The 14827-nt window shown below is 37.2% G+C and overlaps 1 protein-coding gene across 1 annotated transcript in view; it reads right to left on the bottom strand.

The window, feature by feature from the left end:
• Positions 1–14827, bottom strand: part of FAF1 (Fas associated factor 1) — a 152780-nt gene that overhangs the window by 49419 nt on the left and 88534 nt on the right. The window contains exons 9-12 of the mRNA XM_041421439.1: positions 2852–2947; positions 2176–2302; positions 1245–1308; positions 219–300 (exon numbers count right to left, since the gene is read on the bottom strand). Coding sequence (XP_041277373.1) covers positions 219–300; positions 1245–1308; positions 2176–2302; positions 2852–2947 — 369 coding nt within the window. The remainder of the gene's footprint in view (positions 1–218; positions 301–1244; positions 1309–2175; positions 2303–2851; positions 2948–14827) is intronic.

Raw genomic sequence — 14827 nt, 5'->3', positions numbered from 1 at the left:
GCCTGAATGATTAGAAAGCATCAGTTATTCACTGCGATTTCAGCAACCACCAAGGTAAGTCTTTTAGTCAGTCAACTGAATGAGTGCAACTATTCTAGGACAATAAAAGCAAAATAACTCCAAAATGTAGCTCAGCTTTTCAAAAATCAAGATGAAACCCCTAAGGTGATTTCCATTCCCCCACTATTTTTATTAAAGTAGTTTTAATACACACTTACATCTCTTGCTTTCCCATAGAAGGCTTCTTGAAAAGCAGCCTCTAATGATCCAATAAAATAAACAGGATGGCAGTCACCATATCTATTTGAGATAAAATTTCCAATTAATAAAAAAGGACAAAATCAAGTAATTGCAATATTCTAGCTTTTCATGTATTCTGTAAATACAATGCATTGGCTGAATCTTTATAAAGATGAGCATTACACATCTAAAGGACAGAAAGAAAATATTTAGGACCCATTTGTTTTCTGGCATTGAAAAACTCAAAGTAATGAACTACTACCTTACAAACTTTATCACAAAAACATTCTGTTTACACATGTAGATACCTTAAGTTCTACACAATTTTCTGCAAAATTTCTATAAAATTTTCAACTTATTTCCTCTCTTTATTACAATCTTAAAGGTTAATTGAAGGCTATTCTTCCATTACACATTAATGCATCTCATACACATAAAGGAATATTTAATCACTGGAGTCAAAGCAGAAATTAAACAAACTTCGCATTACTTTGCAGCTTCTACCTATTCAATGAAACAAGCAACTGTTTAACAGTGCATGATTTGGTAGTATAAAGTGTTTTAAAAATCCAGAATATCTCTGTTTTTTAAAAGTCAATATTTACCCAACCACTTTGCTATTGTGAAAACTCTTACAACAACTATGTATTGATTTTTCAATATTAATCAGTTTCAGCTTTTCTGTTCCTGCATATCATAATAAAATTATCAGATATAATCAGTCTTTTTCATCCTGCTGGACCTTTACATAATTAAGTAATGGTACTACATAGGGGCAAAACAAATAGGACAAAATCAACCACTCCAGCTTGGGCTGAGAAATAATTTTATTTCAGAAGCAATTCTAGCAGCAGAATTAGAATTTCAATAAATTAGATTAGGATGTCTAAATATGTTATAATCTCACAAGAAAACATGTAGACTTGGTTTATTCTTATTTTTATTACTGACTAACTTTAACTGAGTTTATAATAAGAATTGCACAGTTAACAGGCTAAGCTTACCTTGAAGAAAACTCTGCTGTAAATTGTAGTAAGGCATCTCCTTCATTTTCAGCATTTTCTGGCACTTAAAAAAATGAGAAAAAAAAAAAAGAAATGCAACTCTATGGAAACAGATTGTAATATGCAAATACATTCACTTCACAGGTATTTCATGTTCCCAGCTTACTGAAGTGTTACCAAGAAACCATGTAAACTTCATGAAGGACTATTGACTATGAACTTTTCAAAAGACAAGAAACTTCCAGAGGGTCTCATGAATATATTCAGGTTTTCCAATGAGAAAAAATCCTCAGGTCCAGCGTAATGTGATATATCCTGTGCTCAGAGTTGGCACTCTGGACTTTAAAGCTTGAAAGGCTCAACCCTTCCTATTGAAAATGTTAAAAAGTTTTCCATATTATTACATATATCTGCTGTCAAAAAACTTTCAATGAAATAACACTAGCACAGGTGTAAAGTAAATAAAGAGTATGCAAGAATTGCATGTAGGAGGTAACTGACTGCTCCTGCTCAATCCTTTTCATAATTCAAGGGGAAATAATCACTGAGAAGCTTGATTAGCATAAGGACTAAAACATTAATCAAAAATACAATCTGTAGAATTTTCAAAACAGGCAAGTGGAAATCTAGTTATCTACAGGTGCATTTGAATAGAGATCACAATTTCTCTGACTTTATTTGTTACTTATCAATTTTAAGTTCAATTATTGTTCTTCAGTTGCAAAGTTAAAAATTTCCCTACATGGAAAAGCCTTTTATAGTTGCCAGTTATGTGCGCAGTATTTTCCTTAGGTACATCCATCAGATAGGACATTCAAACTATTCTACCATTCCTATTAAAAAACACTTTCCAGTGTCTAATTCTGCAAATCCCTCCCACCTCTCTGCCTTCACCTCTGCTGTACAACCTCCAGTTAATTGCAACTCTTACTCATTGGCGATTTCCTCAAGGCAGATGAAGCTACTCCAAACATTTCTCCATCATCAACTCCAAACTCAGTAGCATCTTCAAAGTCATCTCCATCACTATCACTAACCATATGAACATCAGTGCATTGCTGTATAAAAACAAAACCCAAAATCCACTGTAAGCTTCTATTTCAGACATTTTCAGTGAAATACAAAATACACACACAGTGACAAATACACACAAATATACTGCAGTTTAATTTACTATTTTATACAGCATTATCAAAGATAATAGTTGAGCAAATTTTATCCAAAGTTAATGCTGTTTTCCATCTAATGGTACCAGAGCTGGTCTAATTGCTTAAGAAAGAGGGAGAAAAGCCACACAATGGTGGCTTTAATATTGGTATGGAATACCCATATAAAGGAGAAAAATCAAGATTTTAGTGCAAGGAGCTAAGGTCATCTCTCCCAGTCAGATGCTTTGCTGGGATTTGTTTGCTTTCTTTTTCCTCTTTTTCTTCAATGGCTCCTTTGCCCAGTTCCTCACTTTGTCACAATTGCAGGAACTGTAAATGGATTGATGTAAGATGCAATTCTATTGACACATCACAACAGGAGGGATGGTGACCACTGCACTCTGAGGTGTCCCTGCCTCTTCCTAGAGCAGACTGGTAACACAAAGATCATGTCCTTACCTCCTCTGACTGCTCCCTTGTTTGTACAGGTGAAGATCTTCTTCCAACTGTGAGTCGATGGCAAGGAAAAGTCAGTCCTGACACAGCTAAAGTCATCTACAAAGCAAGCAATGGTTCTTCATTAAAGCCACAGTCTCAATTAAAGGTTGGGGGGAGGGTTTAAGGTTGTTTAGAGATTCAAATTAAAGACTGCATTATTTAAACAAATATTAAGAAGCCTGAAAAACTAAAATTATTCCTTACACTAAAATATTACTGAGGTGTATGCACAGAGTATCAAAACAAATTAAACGGAACTGCAAACTCCAAAGGGCCTTGAGTTGTTATTTTCTCCTGAAGTAGTATCGAAGCTTGAAACATTACTGTACACGGCAACTTTTGCAGTGCTATGCATTGATAATAAAAATGTAGATTTTTTTTTTTTGCTAATCAAGAAGCAATTGTTAAAATAAAGATGGTAAGTACTGATACAAGTAATTAAACCCAGTTAAATCATCTTGAAAAAAAATTGTATTTCGAAAGATCTGTTTACCAGCAGACATTACAACAGACACAATCACATTGGCAACTCAAAAAATACATTTCATCTCCTTTTTGGTCATTTTAAATGTCAAGGGTGCACACCATATTCCTCATGTGAACAAAGACACACAGCCCAAACTGGTGACACTGCAGTCAGCACAGTCCACAGGATGGATGTTCAGCAGCCAGTGCCAACAGAAACAGCACTTCTGCCTTTTGCTGTATGCCTAAACCTCAACTTTTAAGAGCTACCAATAGAAAAATTCTACTGTCATTTGAAAGACAAAATTATTATGATGCCTGCAAACACAGAGCAATAATATTTGAAAATATGGTCATATATATATATTTAAAATGCACTAATTATAATGCCTAAAAATGAGAACTGCCCACTTTGTGACCAGAACCACCTGTGCCATCCCTACCTTTAAAGCTTCTGCCCACCCTCCTGCCTCTTCTGGAGAGCACTTCAGTCCAGGAGAAGCAAGCTGGATGACCACAAATGGCAATTTCAGAAGCTCCTAAGACCTATCTGGACTGATTTTACAATATGAGTAGCTCTTAGATGAAGATAATTGATTGGTTTTGGCAGGGAAAAAGTATTTAATGCTATGCAATTTTTAGTAATGTGGAGAAGGGTAGTGTGGCTGTGTTTAAAGCATCTTTTGTAATGGTTCCTTCAGATGAAATGCAGAGAGGACAGAAAAACACCTAGATCCTGTAAAACTTACTAGTATTTTTGCAGGGCACAGAACAAAATATTTACATTATACATTTCAGAAATACAGCACTTTCCTAATTGGACTATAAAAATATTAAGGTAAAATACATTTCAATCATTCTCAACAAAAATCCACAAATAAATCATAAGCCTTAAATTTCATTTACTGCCATGAGCACTGAAAATACCCCATTTATTTTTTATACATAATTCAGAGCGACTTTCTCACTTATCTGCTAGAACTCACAGAGATTTAATTTGCTGCAGGTTGAAGCAGGCTGATTAAGCAGGCTGGTTACCAAATGAATGTTAACCTGTCTGAACTAGCCTACTGTCACATTCTCACAGCAAGGTTAAACACAAGTTTAGCTGTGTAAAAAGCCCAGCAATCGCCTTAAAGGAAGTGAGTTTTAATACTCTGGAGTAAATGAAATATTAAAGACGACACCCAGGTCTAGACCAATTACCTGTGAAACTCCTGTGACAAGAGAGCATAAGAACTGCATTCTCTGCCATAATCCACCATTTCAATTATTATTTTTATAAGCTTTTAATAACAAACAAACCCCAACTGTTATAAAACCTGAAACTTTGCCCTGTAGTTATCACACCATATGAAATGCTGGTAAAACACACAAACACCCACGGGAACCACACACAGCCCACAGCTCCCTCTCTCACAGCATCAGATCCCCTGACAGATGCCTGGAAAGGCTCCCGGTATCTTTTACGTGCACATTAAAGAGAGAGGGGTAAGATCAAGCAGGCAGTTATTGTGCTGCTTCATCACTTGGCCCAATTGCAGGGTGTTGCAATTCCAATTTGCAACCCTATATTATAGTGTCAAAGCGTCTCTCAAACACCAGCTAACAGCAGAAGGGGTTCCACATCAGAGCCTGTTTCATCCTACTCTCCACACAGTTCCTGGAATGTTGGGGGTTTGTGCACACTGGTGTGAGAAATCACCCTTCTCTTTTACCTTTTTTTTTTTTTTTTTTTTTTTTTTTTTTTGAGAAGTTTTGGGGGTTTTGTTTGCCAAGAAATAGCAGTTCTGCCTTCATTCCAAAATAAACAACAGGCATCAACATTCTTCTAGAATAAAGTTATCTTCATTCAAAGACAGAGAGTTCTCCTGCAAAGACAGACTCTAGCACCACAAAAGCTCAAACTTTATTCAGGAAATCATAAAAACACCAAGACTAAGCAAAAGATTGTTTTCCAGGCAGCTCAGCAAATCCTTTCCTAGTACTGAGAATGCAAGGTACTGATGGGGGCACCACTGAAGTGCCTCGGTGGCAAGAACTGTAGATCTCACACTGCTCTAGGAGAGGTTTTTCTTTCTGAATACTGCACCTGCCCCCTCCCAAACAGAGATGCAGAAAATTATCATTGCAATAAATTATTATTTTACCCACCTTCCCATGGGAGTGGACAAAATCTTTATACCAACCCCACAACTGAACCAACGCCAAAAACTGGTTTGTAGCCAGAGTACCTGATTACCCATATTCTCTAGCTTATGAGCCCATCTGGCTGAGAAAAAACCCAAAAGTTAGTCACTTTTCTGAATTTTTCTCTTTTTGCATGAAAATCACCACTATGTGGGTAGCAGAGCTTGATTGAGATGGCTTCCACATGCTCAAGAAAAGACACTGAAAATGTATTTGCAAGACTTGTGCATGAATGACAAACCAGGTATAGGTTATGAAAGAAATAATACAGTAAAGCAAAAATAAATAAGATTACTCTTATTTATTTAGGCAGGGAACCTATGCTTGTGCAAAGCAAACTGTCTCAGAACTGAAAGGTACATGAGGTAGAAAGTGAAACAAAATCAGAAATAAGGAAAATTGCAAGAAGTAACTCCAGAACCAGATCTTTTGTCCAACACTATGTAGCCATTGCTTGTGCTTACTTAAAGTTGAAGTAATCTCCTATTTGGCTACCTATAGCTTTTAAGGAAAAGGAAAACAAAATTCAAGATTTCAAACATTTAAGGGAGAGTGGCAGCAGGAGACTCTCTTTTAGGAAACGGCAGAGATACTACATGGATTCAACAGCTCTGGGATTCAAAAAGGTAAGGGTACAACCTGGACTAAAAGTGCACAAAAGGTTACTTGAAATAGATTTTAACTACTAAGAGAAAAATCACTACAAAATCTTACAGTTTACAGAGGAAAGAAATAGTCTGGTGCTCACTTGTGCTCTCCAACTCTAAGACACTAATACTATTTGTAAATGCTCAGTGTGAGATGATTTGTTTTTCAATTGCCAGCATTAGCAATCGAGGGATAAAGTTAAGCAACATCTTTTCTGATCCAAACATGCAGGATTCTTTGTCAACCTTCCAGATTAACCCAGAAATATTTGCCAAATCTGGAGTGAGACCAGATGCTTTAAACAATAAATTATTCTTCATGTCATATTCATTTTATGTAGAAGCTTCTATAAATATAATTCAGAACCATCTAAACCCAGTATTTTTTCCCCAAATATTTCATGATACAAATATGTCTGCAGGAGAGAAAGAAACCATTGAGAGCAATTAATTCCAGAGTGCTGCCATTTCATGCTCAGAATAATATGAAAAATTACAAGTCCATAATCTCAAAACCTTGTATCTTCTAGAAAGAGTTTGTTGGCACAACTTAATTCCCACTCTTGCAGACTTCTGACATTACAAATGAAGGAACAAACTCAGTCTCTTGTACCAGTCCAGAGACATTTAATCAATATGCTGAAAGTGTGAGAAAGATAAACAGTAGAAGGAACATGAAGGAATGATACCAGCAGAGAACTCCAGCTGCAGAACTCACTCCACTGAGAAATGCCAATACAAAAATTATAAGCTCAGTGGACTGTATCAGGAAAGGAGTAATTGGATATGACAAATTGGCCTTCCTCATGTTCAGCCACACACTGATGGAGAAAAACAGCATCTCAAAAGAGATTTGAATGGCAACCATACCTAATGAGGAAAGTGAAGGAAGCTGTAAGAGCTTTCTAATGCCTTACAGAATATAGCTGGGACACCCAAAGTGTCCAGCTTAAGGCAATAATCTGTAAAGAACAGGACAATCTTCCCCATCCTCAGTTATTGAGGGCTGGTCACAGGATGCTTGCCATCAAGGGATCCCATCTCTGCAAAGGGATAAAGCTTTTTGTAAACAAGAACTATGCAGAACAAGCAGGTACAATGTTAAGGAAGGTGGGAATATTGGTTTATTCTGTGCTCTTTGTTAATATTTTGATTATTAGAAGAGCAATGAGGGTTTTGAGATTTTTGGAGTGTATGGGCACTCTGATTTGCTTTAAGGTACATTAATGCATCTATCTGAACATACAGACACCTATTAATCAGGGCAAGTTATTAAATGGAGCCTTCAGCTATATTACCCAGTACTTGTAAATTTTAAAGAGAACAGCTTTTGGCTGTTTAAAAGGCCACTGAAAAGGAGAAACTGTTTCAGTCACTGTAATGAGGTAATTTTATTTTCAAACTACTCAAATGACAAATTCTTTCCAACTCATTGGAGAGGTATTTTTCCATGACAAAATATTTTCTAATACCATTTTTTCTGGCATAAAGTAGAGATTCTTGATAATTTGTTCTCAGAAATTCAAAGGTCAAACTGTAAATCTTACAAAGCATCAGACAGAAATTCAGAGACTACTTGATCCACACACAGAGGAGAAGATTCTATAAATGATGCCAGATTTCACTTGCACACACATAGCAAGTGAAGCAACAGGCATTACCTGACAATGGCAAGCCAAAACCAAAACCTTGCAGTAGATAAACCTTCTGGATTTTTAATATAAAAAGATCCTAAAAAGAAATGTAATTTCTGCGTAACTTCACTACTACGAATCAGTCCAATTATTCAAGTAGCTAAACTTCTAATACAGAATCATGTTTGGCTGTATACAATCTGCTTCAATAGGAAACTAAATAGGGGAACTATCACAGCATGATTTTCTATTGAGGTAGAGGAAAAAAAATCCATTTTCTGCTTTTAATACTCAGAGATAAAGTAAGCAAACAAGAGTCTGGCGTACAAAATAAAAAGCATGTTTTCCGATACTTGACTCTCCCCCATAAATCTCCCATTAAAAGGGCTCTTTCTAAAGGTTGCTTAGGAGGCTGCACTACACACATAGGGGTTTGTAACACACATATATCACACAAAAAAATCTCAATCAAAAACAAATGCACTGTTACCTACAGACTGAAACCTAATCCTCGTTCAAATACTCCATGTGACAGCCCTGTCACCCTGCCCAAAATGTGAGTTGTTTACATTTTCTCTTCACTAGTTTACTCACTGATACATGGCTTAAGAATAAAGAAATAAACATGACCAAGTACATTTCATAACTTTCAATTATTCAAAATAACTTAAGAGATGTGCCCATAGCAAAATACTCAATGACTGGCTCTCCTCTGTGAAAATTTCACTCCCACAATTTTATCCTTTTTCTCATTGGATTAATTATCATGATGGTTTTTCCCCCTCATCAGATAAGAGAAGGGATAAGGATAGAGAGCTGAACCAGGAGCATTACCAAGCATTTCAATTTTCATATTAAATTTACTATTCTGTTATGTGACCTTTTATTATAGCATAAACTAATTTCCTAAGTACAATAAATGCCAATTTATCAGATGGATGTATGGATGGATTGATTTTCTTGAAGATACAGGGAAAAAAGCTGCATTTTGAACACAATTATATGAAGTTTGAGAAGGAACAAAAACTCTAGAAGGAACATTTCTGTTCTTGTTTTTCTATGTACATGGTACTACTAGATGGACTTGGATACAAGGTATTTTAGGGATCAAATGTTTTCATTGCCTAAGTGCACTGACAGTAGGTAAGGTAATAAGATAAAACAAATAATAAACCAATCTAGTTGGAATACCTAGAAATTAAGTTATTCTTCTTGCTGTTTACCATTGGAGCTAGACTGGTCAGGCTGCTCCACAGCTGAGGCTCACTCACATTTCCATTTTCCTTTTGTAATCTATCCTTTCCAAGAACTGAGGAAGCTAGGAAAAGCAAGGAATATTTGTATCATGGACAGGATATAGCAATTAATGGGGCATGTAGGAAAAATCCAAGTGTACAAGCCAGGGGTGAGAGATAGAGCCAATGAGTGAAGTTTTTTGCACTTGAAATACAAGAGTAGGAAGTTCTTCATTAAACAAACAGTTGAATAAAATTGTGGTTTCTAAGTGCATTCAGCATAGTCCTTGCATGTGAATATTGAAGCAGGGGAAATAAGAGCACTCTTACTCCAGGGAACTCTGGTAATCTTCTGCACTTTTCCAGAGATTATCAGATGGCTCCACACTCTTTACTGGCTGGAAATCCAAACAGAGGAACCAATCCATGCAAGAAGGACATGGTGGACTCCCAAGCAACTCATGCCATTTCTGAGGATACTCCAAGCCTCCTCATTTCAAGAGAAATGACCCTATGACATGAGAGAGTTTTCATAGGATGTTCTTGCCATGACTGCAGCTCCTGCTGTTTAACCAAGCATTATTAACAGTGCATGGGCAGCCTGCTGTGCTCAGACAAACCTCCACTGAACTCCTTGGGAACTAACAGGTGGTCAACACTTCCAAACCCATCACTTGTCACTGTATATATTCAATAAATAACCGATCTTCTTTTCAATGTATAATCTCACAAAGGCAAAGTGATACATGATTTAAGATTTCCTGCATGTTCATGTTTAAAAGTTATGTTTAAAGCTCCAAGAGATTAAGGATTTTCTGTGAATTAATGCTTATCCTTTGGCTTGTTTTTTCCCAAAAGTTAGCAAGTATTTTTCCAGTAGTAACAGACTCTAAAACCACTTCTATCCATACTGAAATACATAGTATACATAAAACAAGTGTTATCACACCAACAAAGAGCAAGTGCCCCAATGTAAAATGAAGGTACATTGCAATTCAAAAAGCAAATCTATTAAATGCATTCTTTTAATTGACTGAAACAAGGGCTTTTTTGCACTATGCAATTAATTGACTCAGACAGATTTACTACCCAGAACTGAAGGGCTCTCTTCAGTCTGAACTCCTCAACTAGACACTGTTATCCAAGTTCAGTACATAATATTAAAAAAAAAGAAATCAAACACCCAAAGCTCATCTACTGCCATTTAAGCCCTTATCCCTCCTTGAATAACAATAAAAAGTGGATGTAATTCCACATTAGCCACTTTGTCTTTTGACATCAAATAGCATTAGCTGGGAAAAACAGTCAAGTATACTTGAGGTTTGTTTATTTTATTAAACTATTGCACAAATACGAAAATGAACAGAAGAGTTTAAAAAATTTGACAGCCCTTGAAATTAACTTCCTCTGGAAAATAACTTCATTTTCATTATGCATCTCCAATAAAAAGAAAAAAATCTTGACAGGTATTCAACGTTTCATTTTAAACACTAACTGGATGAAAAAAACATCTCTAGCATGCAGTGTGTTCAGGTTATAAATCAGTAATGCTTATTTTAACTCCTCACAAAGTGTTGTTGAGATAATTACTGCTGACAGCTTTATTCAAGGTTCATTTCACTTTTTCTACTATTTTTCCCCTGTTAGAAGTTCCGCAGGGCCCATGGGAAGATCCACCCCTCACACCTGTTAGGGTTCTTCATGTTACTGAGGCCAGTTTGGACACGTCACTTCACATTAGCCTTGTGCCAGAGCGCTGTGACAATTACTTATCACAGGTTTAACTCGAAAAAAAGTTTCTAATCCAGCCACAAGAACAGTGTCAGAGTACGTAATTTAAACCTGTCAACACAGGTTGGAGGAAATTCATTCCAAGGATTTCAGTCGTGTTCCCATGGTAGATCTCTGAACTATAATGAAGCTTAAAATCACAAAGGAATGCTGTAGAGTTAAAGCACAGAACCCAAAAGTTTTAAGAGCTCTAAACTGAAGGAAAAAAAAGTGCCTGAACTATTACTCATGTTTTAAAAATTGATGAATTCTTTAGATTAGGATTAAGAGACTGCTGTGTTAATTTGCCAAAATTCCAAAAGTCTGCTGCATATGTATCTTATTTTGCTGCAGTGTAAAGGCACAATCCTGGCACATCTTTACATGTGCTGAAGGTAGAAGTATGGTGAGGCAGCTCTGGAATCACCTTGAGGATGGTCTGGGAGGCTGGAGGAGATCCAAGGCACAGCGAGGAGGGCACCCAGACACTGGGCGAGGGATGCTGGCATTGCAGCAACCACCACCCTAAAGGCAGCTCCACAAAACACAAGGAGATTCTTGTGAGCTTGAGAAAAAGTGGTGCCTGGTGCTCTGGGAACACCCAGCCCTGGTGTGCTGGTTGAACACACATGCCAATTTTTGCTACGGGCCCTGTTAATCACCAGCCGTGTTACTGTGCATCTACCCCTCTCGTTTGCTGGCTGAATGAAAATTATCCCTGGTTTTGATTATTTCTCATTTGACTGAGCCTAGTTAGGCAAATTAGGAATTAAAGCAGAAGGACAGCTACTGTAGTACTTAATGTTGCTTCAAACCACAAATATATTTAAAGGAAACACAAAGAAAATAATATTTCCTCATACAACGTATTCTGCTAAAAAAGAAATATAGTTGAGAGACTGAAATAAATACCCATGATCACTTACAGAGCTCATTCTTCTTGTTAGACAAAAACTGTAAATATTAAAAAGGATGAAAAATCTGCCAAGCCATTTGCAGCTATTTGAAACACAGGGTAACAGAATTAAATAAACGCTGAAAGACCTGGAACACAGTTAAGTATAGACCATGAGGCTAATTGTGGATCTTGAGTTAATTACTTTCCACTGATACGTTTTCTCAATGGTCTTTTACATGAGTTTTTTCTTTCCTCAGTCTGAACCCCAAGGCAATTCAGCGTGCTAGCCTCCAAACTCTGGGTGATTCATTGTGTACTTCTGCCTTAGGATTTTTAGTTCATGCAGAGAAAGCCAGGCTTTCACATCAAGTTGATGTTAATGTGCACTGACAAAGCAACAGTAAAGGAGCTTCATGTTTGTCACAACGTGCACTCTTTAATTTAGTAATTGCTTTATACTGATATGCAAATAATGACACATTTCCCAAATTTCCAGTTCCTCAGCAATGCTTTCGCTAATTACACAGTGGTTAAAACTTAGGCATGTAAATTGGTCCAGTGAGTTTATTAATAAGTACACCTGTGTGAACTGATCTATAAAACACACATGCCTGGGAACAGGTCATAACTCACTGTACATTCCTGAAGGGCTCTGGAACTGAAAAAAACAATTCTCTAACTAAACCAAGATAGATTACAACTAACAGAGTGTTGTTCACAGATAAACTGGGATTCCCAACCTTTTCTAAATTAAGAGAGACTGTCTGTGGGTGACAACAAATACCAGGAGTCAAAGCATCCATCGAGATAGGGATCAAGGTAAAGAAAAGAAAAGGTCAATTAAAAAAAAGAACAAGAATCCCTCTAGCACCTGAAAACATGGGAAAGGGCCAGTGTCCACTCATCCATCAGTTCTCTATGGATGACCACATGCTTTGAAGTCTGGTTATAGTATTTTGTGATACCGTGTATGCTTACTTTTGATACTCTAACATCAAAAATTCAGCTGCACTTAACACGGATTCAGACTCATAACAACTGCAAAAACACTCAACAGAGTTTTAACCTGTCTTGCTATATATCCTTTCCTGAAAATGTTCATGTTTTATTTGCTTGCTTTTATGTTCCAACACAATCTGTTAAATTTCTGGTATTTTCCTTATGCAACTACGTAACTGCCATAGGATATAGACAGTATAATACTTGTTTTTAATGAATCTGACCTCAAATCATTTATTTTTCACTATTCAGAACAGACACAAAACCATTAACAGGTTTTTAAGCTCGGGGACAAATAAAATAATAAACAGTATAAACTAACAACAATTCATCCACATCACATATTGCCCACAGATATTTACAGATACACCTTGGGAACTGCTTTGCATTCACAAAGAGTATCAGCCAAATACTTGGCACGTTTCTGGTCTGTGGTGGGCTGCCATTTACTTCACAACATTGTACAATGCTTTGGATGGCAGAGAAGTGCCCGGATTTGTTTCCAGCACTATATAATTCCTTGGCACAATTCAAGCAGTTGTGCTAGCAGGACTGCTTCCAAAAAAAATGCTTCAAACACTGATGGGATTTTTATGCTGCCTCTTCTTCATGGATATCATTTTCTGAAGAATTGGATTTTTGCAATGTTAGCTCTTGAAAACACAGTGCTACTGACTTCTAAAAATGAGCTTCCAAAAAGGATGATTGTTTCCTACTTTCTGTTTCTCTTACCTGGAATGTGTATCCTCTAGTGAAGTTCTGCTCTGCTTATAATAGTGGAGTTTGATTACAAAGAAACAAGCACCACTGTGATAATCCTCCAGGAATAATGCAATTACCACTTATCAAACAGGTGTCTGCTGTATTCCAAGGAGATTATCACTTCCTATTCTGCTCTCAGAGAGCACAGAATAAAAGAGAAGCTGCTACTATTAAATGACTGAGGGGAAAAGGAGTCTTTGATAACAGCTCCTGCCAGCATCTCTCAGCAGGGCATGAAGCAAATGTAGTCCTTCTATAACAACTTGGCACTGAAATGAGTATTTTGGTTTCTGTAAAACGAGTTAAAGCACCTAAATAAGACCACTCCAGTTAACTCAATCTGAAGCATCTCTCTATGTTTCTTCATGGAATATTCCAAGAATCTCAGCACCTCTGGCTCTATGCCAAATCATGCCCCTTGTGAGTAGTCCTGAAGAGGAACTCTGCCTGCTCCAGCAAAAATGGGCTGCAGAGCTGCTCCATGAAACACATCATCCTTTAGAGACACTTCTGTGACAATCCAGGGCTTGACGAAGGTACAAAAGGATCTCCCAGAGAATTAAATCTTCTTATCAAAATACATTTGTGGGTCAAACCACAGCTGGGTGTAACTGGTTAGCAAAGGCAATTTTTAGCATATTTTTAAAGCAGGTTCTTGAGTAGGAGTTATCTCAGGAGTAGGTCTCTAAAACCAATAGCAAAAGCACTCTCCTATGAAATCTGGGTACAGCTCAATGTACAGAAGGTGCTATTACTGGATGGCAAAACATGTAATTGGTTTGGAAACAAGCCCAGCTGAGCACCAAGGGCAGAAGAGGAGAAAAGAGAGTAAACAATACACAGGTGCAGGAGACAAGAGGCTACTTCAGCTCCCGGTGATGTCCAGGGGTTGTGAGGGCCAGCAACAGTCCATAGGTGGGTGATTCAAAGAAAGTAGGACACTGGTGATCCTGTAAAACCCTGTCCAGTGAAGATGACCACTGCTTTGGTATAAACTCGAGGAAGAACTGTAGCTCCTGCTGCTGCCTCTGCTGGGACACAAAAAGCCCTGATGCATTTTGTGTGCTTGCAGATGGAGAGGTGGAGTGGTGCTGTGGATACAATAAACTACCCCAGCATCATGGTGTACTTCAGGGATCTGGACTGCCCTGATCTATCCTGAAGATATTTCTCTATGCATGTGGTCATTTCAATCACATTTTGATTTTCAGGTTCTGTCAGTACAAGAACAGAAACTGGAAGCAACACTGAAGCAGCAAATATAAAGTATCAGTCTCAGTCAGTCCTTGTTGACTAATTTTAAACTCTACTCCCTTTAACAAGTTCTGTGAACATGA

This window comes from Onychostruthus taczanowskii, unplaced genomic scaffold (genome assembly GCF_017590055.1).
Source record: "Onychostruthus taczanowskii isolate IOZ18803 unplaced genomic scaffold, ASM1759005v1 scaffold7, whole genome shotgun sequence".
NCBI classification, from domain to species: domain Eukaryota; kingdom Metazoa; phylum Chordata; class Aves; order Passeriformes; family Passeridae; genus Onychostruthus; species Onychostruthus taczanowskii.
Note: the sequence above shows the minus strand (reverse complement) of the source record. Positions and strands in the feature narration are given on the sequence as shown.